The 13,200-nt window shown below is 48.5% G+C and overlaps 1 protein-coding gene across 1 annotated transcript; it reads left to right on the top strand.

Moving 5' to 3' along the window:
* The first annotated feature begins 686 nt into the window (after nucleotides 1-686).
* On the top strand, nucleotides 687-11,769 carry LOC142501419 (complexin-4-like). The gene is made up of 3 exons (XM_075611311.1): nucleotides 687-960; nucleotides 4,970-5,057; nucleotides 10,209-11,769. The coding sequence occupies exons 1-3, from the start codon at nucleotides 785-787 to the stop codon at nucleotides 10,425-10,427; spliced, it is 483 nt and encodes a 160-aa protein (XP_075467426.1). The 5' UTR covers nucleotides 687-784; the 3' UTR covers nucleotides 10,428-11,769.
* Nucleotides 11,770-13,200: the final 1,431 nt, after the last annotated feature.

Raw genomic sequence — 13,200 nt, 5'->3', positions numbered from 1 at the left:
ATATGTGTAATGTGTACGTATTTTATGTATACGAGTACTGGTTCTGAAATGAGCGTGAATAATCTGTGTGACGCTCTGCAGTGAGAGGGTTAATGGCTTGAACTATGGAGCTGATCTTATTAGTGCAATGCTCTGCAAGGGGGATATGCTCTGCAGGGGAGATGTGAATGTGTGCGATGCTCTGCAGGGGAGATGTGAATGTGTGCGACTCTGCAGGGGAGATGTGAAGGAGAGTGATGCTCTGCAGGGCAGATGTTAATATGTGCGAAGCTCTGCATGGGAGATGGGAATGTTGCCGATGCTCTGCAGGAGCAACGTGAATATGTGCAACGCTCTGCACCAAACCCCTTTAACAACCCCAGGGGCTCAACATCCAGCATGCTTCCCCACTTTATCCACCCCTCCCCACTTAGCATGTGAAGGGTGGAAGTTCAGGGGGTAGGAGATAGCCAGTACTGCCAGGAGGGTTGGGGCAGTTAGTTGAAGAGAGGGAGGTGTGCGGGGGATGCCTTGTCCCCTACGGAGGGGGGCAGGGCTCCCAGGGAGGGTGGGGCGGGGGGGTACTTTGTAGAGGTGTCTCCTCCTCTCTAATACTTAATGCGTTAAGCTGGTTAAGGCTGTCTGTGCAGGTCACACTCACCTTGTGCAGAGAGAGAGGGAAGGGGGAGAGTGTGCAGGAGGTAAGAGACAGAAGGGGGGAGAGAGTAAAGGGTGAAAGAGTGCAGGGGGGGTGAGGGACACCAGAGAGCACAGGCGTGCGGGTGAGACAGTCAGTGACAGCCCCATGGCGTTCATGCTGAAGACGATGATGGGATCCTCCATGAAGAACCTGGGGAATAATTTGGGAGGTGGGGGAGAGACAGAGACGAAAGAGAGTGCTGATGGAAAAGAGACAGCGCAATCCAAGGGGATGACACGAGAGGAGTTTGAGGAGTATCAGAGACAACTGGTGGAGGAGAAGTGAGTGTGGAGCACACACGTGTATATGTATATGTGTATATGTGTGTAACTTAAAATGTATGGTAAACCTACCCAGCCTAGAAATATTTGAAAGCAAGTTTATACCAACCTCACACTGATGATACCCATCAAGGTTGAAACATGTCTGTGAGTGGTTTAAACTTGCTTTGCTAGTCCCATGCTGTGCTTAAAAGCTGTGTGAACGGCGATACATCAGCTTAAATGGGCTCCATGTGAATGGATATTCCAAGCAAAAAGGTGACACATTGTGTGCTCATTTGCATGTCATCTCCCAGAATCCCTTGCTGCAGTGGGAGCACTGTATGCGAGGTGATAATGGTTGAAAGGCAGGGTTGCAGACCTGTCTACGACATGTGAATGTGCTCACAAGTGATATTCTTTATTGGCTATATATATATATATATATATATACACACACACACACACACACACACACATCTAATTACAGAAGTGTGTATATATATATCTGTACCGTTAGCCGAGCTTTAATAATCAAAAATGAATAGACGATACCGTTCTGTGGCTAACAAAATGCTTTTATTTGTGCGAGTTTTCGAGATACACTGATCTCTTCTTCCGGCGGTGTTACAATCACAATTACAAAAACACCGCTGGAAGAAGAGATCAGTGAATCTCGAAAGCTCGCACAAATAAAAGCATTTAGTTAGCCACAGAACGGTATCATCTATTCATTTTTGATTTTTTTTTAAATATATACAAACACACACACAAATATACATATGTTTATACACCTACCTATACTATATACAGTACATACATCTGTATATACACCTACACCTGTACACACATACATCTATATATACAAATATATCTTTATACATTCACACATTCATGTACATTAATGGCGCTATATAAATAAAGACATACAATACAATACATATACACTTACACCTGTACACACACACGCATACAATTATATGTAAACTCACACCTCTACACATTTGTATATCAATATATGTACACTTACACCTGTTCACACACGCATACATCTATATACCCATATACGCCTGTACACAAACACACACACATATATATATATATCACACACACACACAGTATACCGCATGCACGCCTAATATGAAAAAGTGGTTGCCATAAGCTGTCAAATATGTGTAACTGTGACTACAGACAACGGTGCTTCCCTGTGACAATAATAATATGAAAACAACAAAAAAAGAGAGTACCAAAAATGGAGCACACAGGTATAGCAAAAGAATGAAAATAAGAATTTATTAATGAACTTAAAAACTAGGGAGAAAATCTAAAATGAAGGGGGGCACTCTCAAAATCCTCAAAATCCCCACAAAGGGACAAAGCGCTGAGTCAGACATGTGGAACTGACCTAATACAAAATACAGCCTGGTAACAAAAGTCAAGGCATGATATAAAGTAGCTCTGAGAAACTGGTGTTATAATGCCACGACACCTACTAGAGGCCAAGAAGTGTAACTACAGATAAATGCCTACAAAATGCATACACATAGACACAGAGAGAGCAAAAAGTATACTCAGTAAATAGCAAGTAGATGTAAAAGGCTGGTAATACTCATACATTACCAGTGTTGCACCCAGATCATAGCTGGGACAGTTGAAGGTATGCAAATCACAGCTGGATGAAAAAGGTCAGTCCAAATAAGAAATGGAATCTAAACTTGTATCCATTTCATAATACATCACCAGAGAATCAGTAAGTGCAAATGCACTGTCCCCTGAATGTGGTGAGGAAAAAGGGCCCCCCCTGCAACAGCTGCCTCTCCAACGCGTTTCAACAACGGTCTTCTTCGGGGAGTGAGTTTCAGTACAAGAGGGGTGGGCTATTTATAGGCAAAGAGGCACTTAATAGATTTGCGCCAAAATCGGGGTAAGAAAGAAGAAGTTCCTCTTTGCCTATAAATAGCCCACCCCTCTTGTACTGAAACTCACTCCCTTTTTCCTCACCACATTCAGGGGACAGTGCATTTGCACTTACTGATTCTCTGGTGATGTATTATGAAATGGATACAAGTTTAGATTCCATTTCTTATTTGGACTGACCTTTTTCATCCAGCTGTGATTTGCATACCTTCAACTGTCCCAGCTATGATCTGGGTGCAACACTGGTAATGTATGAGTATTACCAGCCTTTTACATCTACTTGCTATTTACTGAGTATACTTTTTGCTCTCTCTGTGTCTATGTGTATGCATTTTGTAGCCATTTATCTGTAGTTACACTTCTTTGCCTCTAGTAGGTGTCGTGGCATTATAACACCAGTTTCTACAGAGCTACTTTATATCATGCGTTGACTTTTGTTACCAGGCTGTATTTTGTATTAGGTCAGTTCCATTTGTGCCATATGTCTGATTCAGCGCTTTGTCCCTTTGTGGGGATTTTGAGAGTGTCCCCCTTCATTTTAGATTTTCCCCCTTGTTTTTAAGTTCATTAATAAATTCTTATTTTCATTCTTTTGGTATACCTGTGTGCTCCATTTTTGTGCGTGTGCGTGTGCGTGTGCACACACTATAATACTGAGTTAAGTTGTGGTGAGTAAAAAAAGTGACAAAAACCCTCCACAGGAAAGCAAATATGCAAATACAACTGTATGCTCATCTGCATGTCTTAGGCAGGTCTGCAACCCCGCCTTTCCCCATTATCACCCAGCATACAGCACTTCCATTGCAGCAAAGGATTCTGGGAAATGACATGCAAATGAGCACACAGTGTCACTTTTTGCCTCAAAAACCATTTTTAACATGGTTCCCTATAGGCTGGTGGTTTTCTGGGTATGCACCTTAACCCTGGCTGTGCTCAAAGCTGTGACCATGCAGCAAGCTTAAGCCTATAGGGAACCATGTTAAAAATGGTTTTTGAGGCAAAAAGTGACACTGTGTGCTCATTTGCATGTCATTTCCCAGAATCCCTTGCTGCAGTGGAAGTGCTGTATGCTGGGTGATAATGGGGAAAGGCGGGGTTGCAGACCTGCCTAAGACATGCAGATGAGCATACAGTTGTATTTGCATATATATATATATATATATATATATATATATATATATATATATATATATATATATATATATATTAGCTATAGCAAATGGAAATATTACTGTATGCTCATTTGCATGTCTTAGACAGTTCAACAGGTCTGCACCCCTGCCTTTCACCATTATCACACAGCACTTCCACTGCAGCAAGGGATTCTGGGAAATGACATGCAAATGAGAACACAGTGCCACCTTTTGCTTCAAACCATTAACATGGTTCCCTATAGGCTTAAGTTTGCTGCATGGTCACAGCTTTGAGCACAGACTGGGTTAAGATGCATGGCCAGTAAACCCACCCACAGACAGCCATTTCGACCTTAATGGGTCTCATCAGTGTGGGGTTGGTTATACTGGCTATGCAAAAATGAAGCAAGGATAGGGTTTAACATACTTAGTTAAGTTATGGTGGGTAAAAAAAGTGACAAAAACCTTTCACAGCAAAGCATATAGCATACAGTAATATTTCCATTTGCTATATGCTTTGCTGTGGAGGGCTGTGTGTGTATGCGCAGTGACGTAACAGCGCTGTGTGTGTATGCGCAGTGAGGTCACAGCGCTGTGTATGTATGTGCAGTGAGGTCACAGCGCTGTGTGTATGCGCAGTGAGGTCACAGCGCTGTGTGTGTATGCGCAGTGAGGTAACAGCGCTGTGTATGTATGTGCAGTGAGGTCACAGCGCTGTGTGTATGCGCAGTGAGGTCACAGCGCTGCGTGTGTATGCGCAGTGAGGTAACAGCGCTGTGTGAGTATGCGCAGTGAGGTCACAGCGCTGCGTGTGTATACGCAGTGAGGTCACAGCACTGTGTGTTTGTATGCGCAGTGAGGTCACAGCGCTGTTTGTGTATGTGCAGTGAGGTCACAGTGATGTGTGTGTATGCGCAGTGAGGTCACAGTGCTGTGTGTGTATGCGCAGTGAGGTCACAGTGCTGTGTGTGTATGCGCAGGATAGAACGGGATCACGTCTTCGCTCAGAAGAAAGCAGAGAGAGCAACAGTCAGAATGCACATGAGGGACAAGTACAGACTGCCACAGGTAGGCGGTGTGTGTGTGTGCGCGTGCGCGTGCGTATGTGTGTGTAGAGAAATACCTGTTTGTACTCCCCATGTGTGCGTGTGAGTGCTTGTATCAGTGTGTAGAGAAGTACCTGTTTGTACTCCCCATGTGTGTGTGTGTGTGGGAAGGGCATTCCAGAGGTGCGGGGCAGTCAGTGAGAAAGGTTTAAGGCGGGAGAGGGCTTTGGATACAAAGGGGGTAGAGAGAAGCCATCCTTGAGCAGAACACAAGAGTCGGGATGGTGCATAGCGAGAAATTAGGGCTGAGATATAAGGAGGAGCAGAAGAGTGTAAAGCGTTAAAAGTGAGGAGGAGACTTGAGTGCGAGATGCCAGATTGGATAGGAAGCCAGGAGAGTGAATTCAGCAGGGGAGACACTGATACAGATTTAGGAAAGAGTAGAGTGATTCTGGCAGCAGCGTTTAGGATAGATTGTAGGTGAGAGGCAGGAAGGCCGCACAGCAGGAAGTTACAGTAATCGAGACGGGAGAGAATGAGGGCCTGAGCCAGAGTTTTAGCAGTCGAGCAACAGAGGAAAGGGCGTATCTTTGTAATATTGCGGAGGAAAAAAACTATAGGTTTTAGCTACATTTTGAATGTGAGAGAGGAGTAGAGTGTGACCCCTAGGCAGCGTGCTTGTAATACAGGGTGAATGATAGTACTTCCAACAGTAATGTAGAAGGCGGTAGTAGGGCCAGGTTTGGGAGGAAGTATGCGGAGCTCTGTTTTTGACATGTTAAGTTTAAGTCGGCGGCGGACCATCCAGGATGATATCGCATAGAGGTCATTCAGAAACTTTGGTCTGTACAGCAGGTGCAAGGTCAAGGGTAGAAAAGTAAATTTGTGTGTCATCAGCATAGAGGTGATATTTGAACCCAAGAGATGTGATTAGGTCATCTAGAGAGAGTGTGTACAGAGAAAAGAGAAGAGGTCCCAGGACAGAGCCCTGGGGTACCCACACAGAGAGATCGATAGAGGAGGAGGAGGTGTTAGCAGAAGAGACACTGAAAGTACGATGGGAGAGGTAGGATGAGATCCAGGATAGAGCTTTGTTATGGATACCAAAAGTATGGAGAATGTGAAGGAGAAGAGGGTGGTCCACTGTATCAAATGCTGCAGAGAGGTCGAGTAATATGAGCAGAGTTTAGTGACATTTGTCTTTGGCAGTATGGAGGTCATTGGTTATTTTAGTGAGGGCTGTTTCAGTGGAGTGAGCAGTGCGGAAGCCAAATTGTAGAGGGTCTAGGAGAGAATAGGTGGTGAGAAAATGGAGCAAGCGAGAGAATACAAGGCATTCAAGGAGTTTAGAGGCAAAAGGTGGTATACAGGACGATAGTTAGAAAGACAGGTAGGGTCAAGCTTGCTGTTTTTGAGTAATGGTATAACTGTTGCATGTTTGAAGGAGGAGGGAAAGGTACCAGAAGAGGGAGGAGTTAAAAATGTGTGTAAGCATAGGGATTAGAGTAGGAGCATGAGGTTTTAGGAGATGGGAGGGAATTGGGTCAAGAGGGCAAGTGGTAGAGTGAGAAGATGAGATCAGCAACGATACATCCTCCTCTGTGACAGCAGAAAAAGTGTCATGGAAGGTAGGAAAGTTAGGAAGAGGTGTAGGATGGGAGGAAGCTACAGGTGGGATGTACTGATGTATGGATTCCACCTTTTTCTTGAAATAGTCGGCAAAGTCCTGAGGTGACATGGAGGAAGAAAAACAGGTATCAGAGGGTGGTCTGAGTAGGGAATCAAAAACAGAGAAGAGGCGCTGTGGGTTAGACTTATGTGTGTTGATTAGTGAAGAAAAGTAGGTTTGTTTAGCCTGGGAGAGGGCAGAGTTGATAGATTAAATTTGTAATGAAGGAAGTCTGCGAGATTGTGAGGTTTCCTCCAGAGGCGTTCAGTGGAACGAGTGCAGGAACGCAGCATGTGTGTCTGGCTATTAAGCCAGGGTCTGGGGTTAGAAGGGTGAGAACGGCAGAGAGAAAGAGGGGTATGTAGAGCAAGAGAGGAGGATAGGGCTGAGTTGTCGTTTCTGACCAGGTTATTAGTCTATAGCGGAGAGGAGAGGAAGGAGCGCAAAGTGGAATGAAAAGTTGGTACAGTAGGTTAAAAGAGTGCAGGTCTCTGCAGAAAGAAGGGGAGATGGGGATTAGTGAGAGAGAGAAAATGAGATGAGATGATGGTCAGAGAGAGGAAAGGGGGAAATGGAGAAATCTGAGAGAGAAAAGTTTTTTGTGAAAACCAGAACTAAGTAGTGGCCATCCTTGTGGGTGCTGGCTGCAGTCCACTGTTGAAGGCCAAAAGAAGAGGTTAGAGAGAGAAAACAGGAAGCCCAAGGGATAGAGGGGTCATCAATATGGCAGTTGAAGTCCCCAAGGAGAACAGGGGAGTCAGAGGAGAGAAAGAAGTAGAGCCAGGATTGAAAGTGAGAAAGACGGGGGGTGAGTAGAGGTAGGTGGGCAATAGATGACCAGCACATGGACAGGGAGAGAAAAAAAAAAGCTGGACAGTGTGAGCCTCAAAGGAGGGGAAAGAAAGGGAGGAATAGGAAGGGTTCGGTAACGGCAGATAGAGGAGAGGAGCCCCACGCCTCCACCCCTGCCATCAGGGCGCGGAGTGTGGGAGAAAGAAAGGCCACCCTAAGAGAGGGCAGCTCCCAGAGCAGAGTCAGACTGAGTGAGCCAGGTCTCAGTTATAGCAAAGAGTAGCAGAGAGTGAGAGAGAAATAATTCATGTACAGAGAGAAAGAAGAAGTAGAAGAGACATGACAGTGATAGTTTATTGTTGAGAGGAGAGTGAGGTCTGGGATAGAAAATGTCCTCCTTTCCAGCGCATTTCCAATTCAGGATCAGTTGGTGTTCTGTTGTCCACTTGTTCTACTCCTGTTGAACTCCCTGTTAAACTGCACACTGCATGCCACATTAAAAAAGGGCCACTTTAAAGATGGGCGTCTTAACATGTAGGCTGCTGCCCCTGTTTATTTATATATATACTAGCTGATATACCCGGCGTTGCCCGGGCGTGGAAGGGCAGGGGGCATGGAGTGGAAGGGCGGGGGGGAGGGGCGTCGAAGGGCGGGGGGGGCCAAGGGGCGTAGAAGGGTGGGGAGGGCAAAGGGCAGGGGGGCAAAGGGCAGGGAGGGGCGGGGGGGGGGGGGCAGGGCGGGGGGGGGGGCAGGGAGGGGCAGGGCAAAGGGCAGGGAGGAGCGGGGCAAAGGGCAGGGAGGGGCAAAGGGCAGGGAGGGGTGGGGCAAAGGGCAGGGAGGGGCAAAGGGCTGGGGGGGATAGGGGGCCAAGGGCTGGGGGGGCAGGTGGAGGGTGGCAGGGGACAAAGGGCAGGGGGAGGGAGGGCAGGGGGCAAAGGGCAGGGGGAGGGAGGACAGGGGGCAAAGGGCAGGGGGAGGGAGGGCAGGGGGCAAAGGGCAGGGGGAGGGAGGGCAGGGGGCAAAGGGCAGGGGGAGGGAGGGCAGGGGGCAAAGGGCAGGGGAAGGGAGGGCAGGGGGCAAAGGGCTGGGGGGGCAGGGGGCAAAGGGCTGGGGGGGCAGCGGATTAGGGGCAGGGCGAGGGAGGGCAGAGGGCAAAGGGCAGGGGAAGGGAGGGCAGGGGGCAAAGGCCAGGGGGAGGGAGGGCAGGGGGCAAAGGGCAGGGGGCAAAGGGCAGGGGGAGGGAGGGCAGGGGGCAAAGGCCAGGAGGAGGGAGGGCAGGGGGCAAAGGGCAGAGGGAGGAGGGGCAAAGGGCAGGGGGAGGGAGGGCAGGGGGCAAAGGGCAGGAGGAAAGGGCACGGTGAGGGAGGGCAGGGGGCAAAGGGCAGGGGGAGGGAGGGCAGGGGGCAAAGGGCAGGGGGAGGGAGGGCAGGGGGCAAAGGGCAGGGGGCAAAGGGCAGGGGGCAAGGGGCAGGGAGGGTAGGGGGCATCAGGGAGGGTAGGGGGGGCAAAGGGCAGGGGGAGTCAGGGACGCGTTAAATAACCCGCCCTCCTCCTCCACCTCGGGCTCCTCAGCGGAGAGGCTGAGACGCTCCGGTGAGGAGGTGCTGTGCCTCCCGCGGGGAGAGGCGGAGACAGCCGGAGGAGCGGCCTCTGGGACGGGGAGCAGTCTGTGTGAGGGGAGAGCCGCAGAGAGCGTGCTCTGTGTGTGTGGGTGGGGGGGAGGGGTTAGCGGGGGGGGAGAGGAGGAGAGGGGGAGAGGGGGGTGAGCGGGCGGGGGGGGGGAGAGCGGGGGGTGAGCGGGTGGGGGGTGAGGGAGAGCGCCGGGTGAGGGAGTGGCCTATGGGTGGTGAGAGCCGTGGGGAGCGCTCTCGGGGATGGTCACCTGGGGGAGCGGCCTATGTGAGGGGAGAGCCGCAGAGAGCGTGGGGGAGGAGGGGGTGGTGTGTGTGTGTCTCTCCGTCTCTCCTTTGGCCCATCACTCCGCCTCAGGCCAATGAGAGGTGTGCGGGGGCGGGCCAAGGGAGCAATCTCATTGGCCTGGCCCAAGGTCCAATGGGATTGCCGCTAGGGACACAGGGAGGGACACAGGGAGACACATACAGACACAGAAACATATGACGCTTTCAGAAATATATAGTAAGATATATATATATATATATATATATATATATATATATATATATATATATATCATACATACATGCATACGTTTTACCCATTACACAGGGTGCTGTATATTCAGAAACAATTTAAGGTGCTTTGAGAACACAGAAGGCTACCCCTGAGGAAGTCACATCAGAGGGCTGTGCCAGTGACGCCATTACGTTGTGGAGGAAACTCAGCAAGCTGGTAAAGCGAAGAGCATACCCTATTCTCAGCTGTTTGGTGGGAGCTGAATATGCAGCACCCTGTGTACTGGGTAAAACCTCTTTAAGGACTGCTTTTACCCTCTGATCTGCTGTGGGTTACCCGGATCCCTAGTTGATGGTTAAACAGGACTGGTAGAAACCACTACAGAGCTCAGCTTTTTCCCCTACAAAAATTGTCTGTTGTCTATTCATCAGCATTGCTTGTTTTCTATTTTATTGTTGTAAGTGCGCAATTTGCATTCTTAATAACCATATAGATGTGTACAGATTCACACTATGGGCTGTGCTCTTTCTTTTTTTTTGTTTTTGTGTGTGAATTGTGTAATAAATTCTCTGCCTGCAGAGTGAGAAGGATGATGCGCAGCTGCAGATAGCCGGAGGCGATGTGGAGCTCCCCGAGGACCTGGCTAAGATGGTCCAGGAGGATGAGGAGGAAGAGGAGGAGGCGGGGTCTCTCTTCTCCATGCTGCCTGACCTCGATATGGACGCCCTCAGGACCAGAGCGCAGGGAACACTCACCGAGGTGAAACGTGTGGCAGAGGAGAAGTGTGCTGTCATGTGACACCGTGCGACCGCCCCCAGCATGGATTTAAGATCACGCCCCAATCCCCTGGGGCATGCAAGAGTTGTGTTACCATCACAGGTGCATCCTCTTATCTCATCAGAGAGAGACAACGGTGACCCTAATAATGTATGGAAATACCCAGTGTGGGACACCCTTTTACCCCATCAAAGGGAAACAGCGCTGAGCCTAATAACGTATAGGAATCCCCTGTGTGAGACTCCCTCTTATCCGATAAGAGCCTAGTAAACTAGAGTAACATGATGCAGCCGGCATATGATGTTTGTGAGGTACTACATCAGTCAGGTTACCAATGAACTGTCTGAGCCCACGTCCATAATCTACCCCCTTACAGAAAACAGCGGTAACCAACCCTCTGTGATGCATCCCTGCAATTCACTGCATGCTCTACTGAAACTTTTCCAGGTGCAGTACTGCTGTATCACCACACGGGGGCCCACATGAGTTACACATCACAGACTGAGACGGATACATACAGACAATACAAGCAGTCCTCGGTTATCCAACATGATCCGTTCTCGAAGTAGCGTGGGATAGTGAAACCGTTGTAAAGTGAGTCCCATGTTAATCAGTGGCGGTGCGCGTCGGATAACGCATTCAGGCATCGAAAAACGGCCCATAGAGAGCATTGTAAAGCGTTGGATATGCCATGCGTTGTAAAGTGAAACTTTGGTTAGCGAGGACTACCTGTACATAGTATGTTTGTATATCTTTATTTATATAGCACCATTCATGTAGTTAGTGCTTCACAGCAGTAATAAACATGCTAATCATATAAATAACACATGACGGGAAGAAGTGCTTTCAGACATTAAATTGACATTTAGGAAAAGGAGTCCCTGTCCCGAAGAGCTTACAATCTAATTGGTAGGTAGGAAGAAGGTACAGAGACAGTAGGATGGTGTTCTGGTAAGTACATCTGCAGGGGGCCAAGGTTTATGTATGAGGTGTACAGTATCAGCCACGGAGCTACCCATATGCTTCATTAAGGAGGTGGATTTTAAGATGGGTCTTAAAGGTGGATAGAGAGGGTGCTAGTCGGGTATTGAGGGGAAGGGCATTCCACAGGTGTGGGGCAGTCGGTGAGAAGGGTTTAAGGCGGGAGAGGGTGTATAGACACAAAAGGGGGTAGAGAGAAGACATCCTTGAGCAGAACTCAAGAGTGGGGATGGTGTATAGCGATAGTGAGCATTTATTTATGTATGTGTACACACACACACACACACACACACACAGGTATTAGTCTCTGATATATCACTGCAGTATACACAGGATTTCCCATGTACAAACTCCTGAACAAATTAAACTTACAATCTAATTATTTGCTGCCTGAGAGATCATGATTTCCTTAGTGACTGGAAGGAAGGGATTTGAACAAGGGTCACCCACTTCAAAGACAGTGATGTCCACCTGTGAACCACATCTATCAAACTATATGTATCATCATCTTCAGCCATTGTCTATCCTGCGGTTACAAGCCTCTCTTCCCCACGTTGCTCCAACAAATGTTCCAATTTCATCCTCCCATCTTAGTTTTGGTCGTCATCTTGGGTCTTTTAAGCTCTCTTGGAATCCAGTTGGGTACCATCTGTGTCCAACGATGGCCATTTCTTCTTGTGATATGTGCGGCCCACTGCCATTTTAATTTGTTCACCCATCTGATGATGTCACAGACTTGTGTGTGTGTGTGTCACACACACACACAAACACACACACACACACACGTCACTCCACCTGCCCTGCCCTTGGCCCCACCCGTCAGGAGCTGACACAGCATCTTATAGGGTGAGCTGCTTTGCTCCTAATAGGATAGGAGGTTAAATCTGTCATTAAACTCCCGCCAGCCGCACTGCAGCCTCTTAACTAATTTGCCACCAATTAGCGGAATGGTTCTGCATTAATATTTTAACGTGATGAATCCGATCAGAGCTCAGCTGGCCCCCCCGGAGCCACATTAACCCCCGCACTGCTGCAGGAGGAGAGGAGGTCGGGAGCAGAACATCATCACACGGTGCAGACCTCTGGACGTGAATGGGTTAAGATGCAACTCTGTCAATAACTTAACAGGTTTAATGGTTAAAGCTGTCACTTTAAGAGATCAACAGAGAATCCGGAACACACACTGTGTCCCTACACCCTGACTCTCTGCTATTCCTGCACCAACGCCCATACACATACTGTGTCCCTACACCCTGACTCTCTGCTATTCCTGTACCAACACCCATACCCCCACTGTGTCCCTACACCCTGACTCTCTGCTATTCCTGTACCAACACCCATACCCCCACTGTGTCCCTACACCCTGACTCTCTGCTATTCCTGTACCAACACCCATACCCCCACTGTGTCCCTACACCCTGACTCTCTGCTATTCCTGTACCAACGCCCATACCCCCACTGTGTCCCTACACCCTGACTCTCTGCTATTCCTGTACCAACACCCATACACATACTGTGTCCCTACACCCTGACTCTCTGCTATTCCTGTACCAACACCCATACACATACTGTGTCCCTACACCCTGACTATCTGCTATTCCTGTACCAACGCCTATACCCCCACTGTGTCCCTACACCCTGACTCTCTGCTATTCCTGTACCAATGCCCATACCCCCACTGTGTCCCTACACCCTGACTCCCTGCTATTCCTGTACCAACACCCATACACATACTGTGTCCCTACACCCTGACTCTCTGCTATTCCTGTACCAACGCCCATACACATACTGTGTCCCTACACCCTGACTCTCT

Source organism: Ascaphus truei, chromosome 8 (genome assembly GCF_040206685.1).
Source record: "Ascaphus truei isolate aAscTru1 chromosome 8, aAscTru1.hap1, whole genome shotgun sequence".
In the NCBI taxonomy this organism is placed as follows: Eukaryota; Metazoa; Chordata; class Amphibia; order Anura; family Ascaphidae; genus Ascaphus; species Ascaphus truei.
The sequence above is the reverse complement of the archived record's forward strand: the minus strand, read 5'-3'. Positions and strand labels throughout refer to the sequence as shown.

Bases quoted from the DNA above. Each gene is read 5' to 3' on its own strand.
- LOC142501419 (XM_075611311.1), top strand. From the start codon at position 785: ATGGCGTTCATGCTGAAGACGATGATGGGATCCTCCATGAAGAACCTG. The intron at 961-4,969 runs GTGAGTGTGGAG...GTGTATGCGCAG, and splicing joins AGACAACTGGTGGAGGAGAA to GATAGAACGGGATCACGTCT. The intron at 5,058-10,208 runs GTAGGCGGTGTG...CTCTGCCTGCAG, and splicing joins ACAAGTACAGACTGCCACAG to AGTGAGAAGGATGATGCGCA.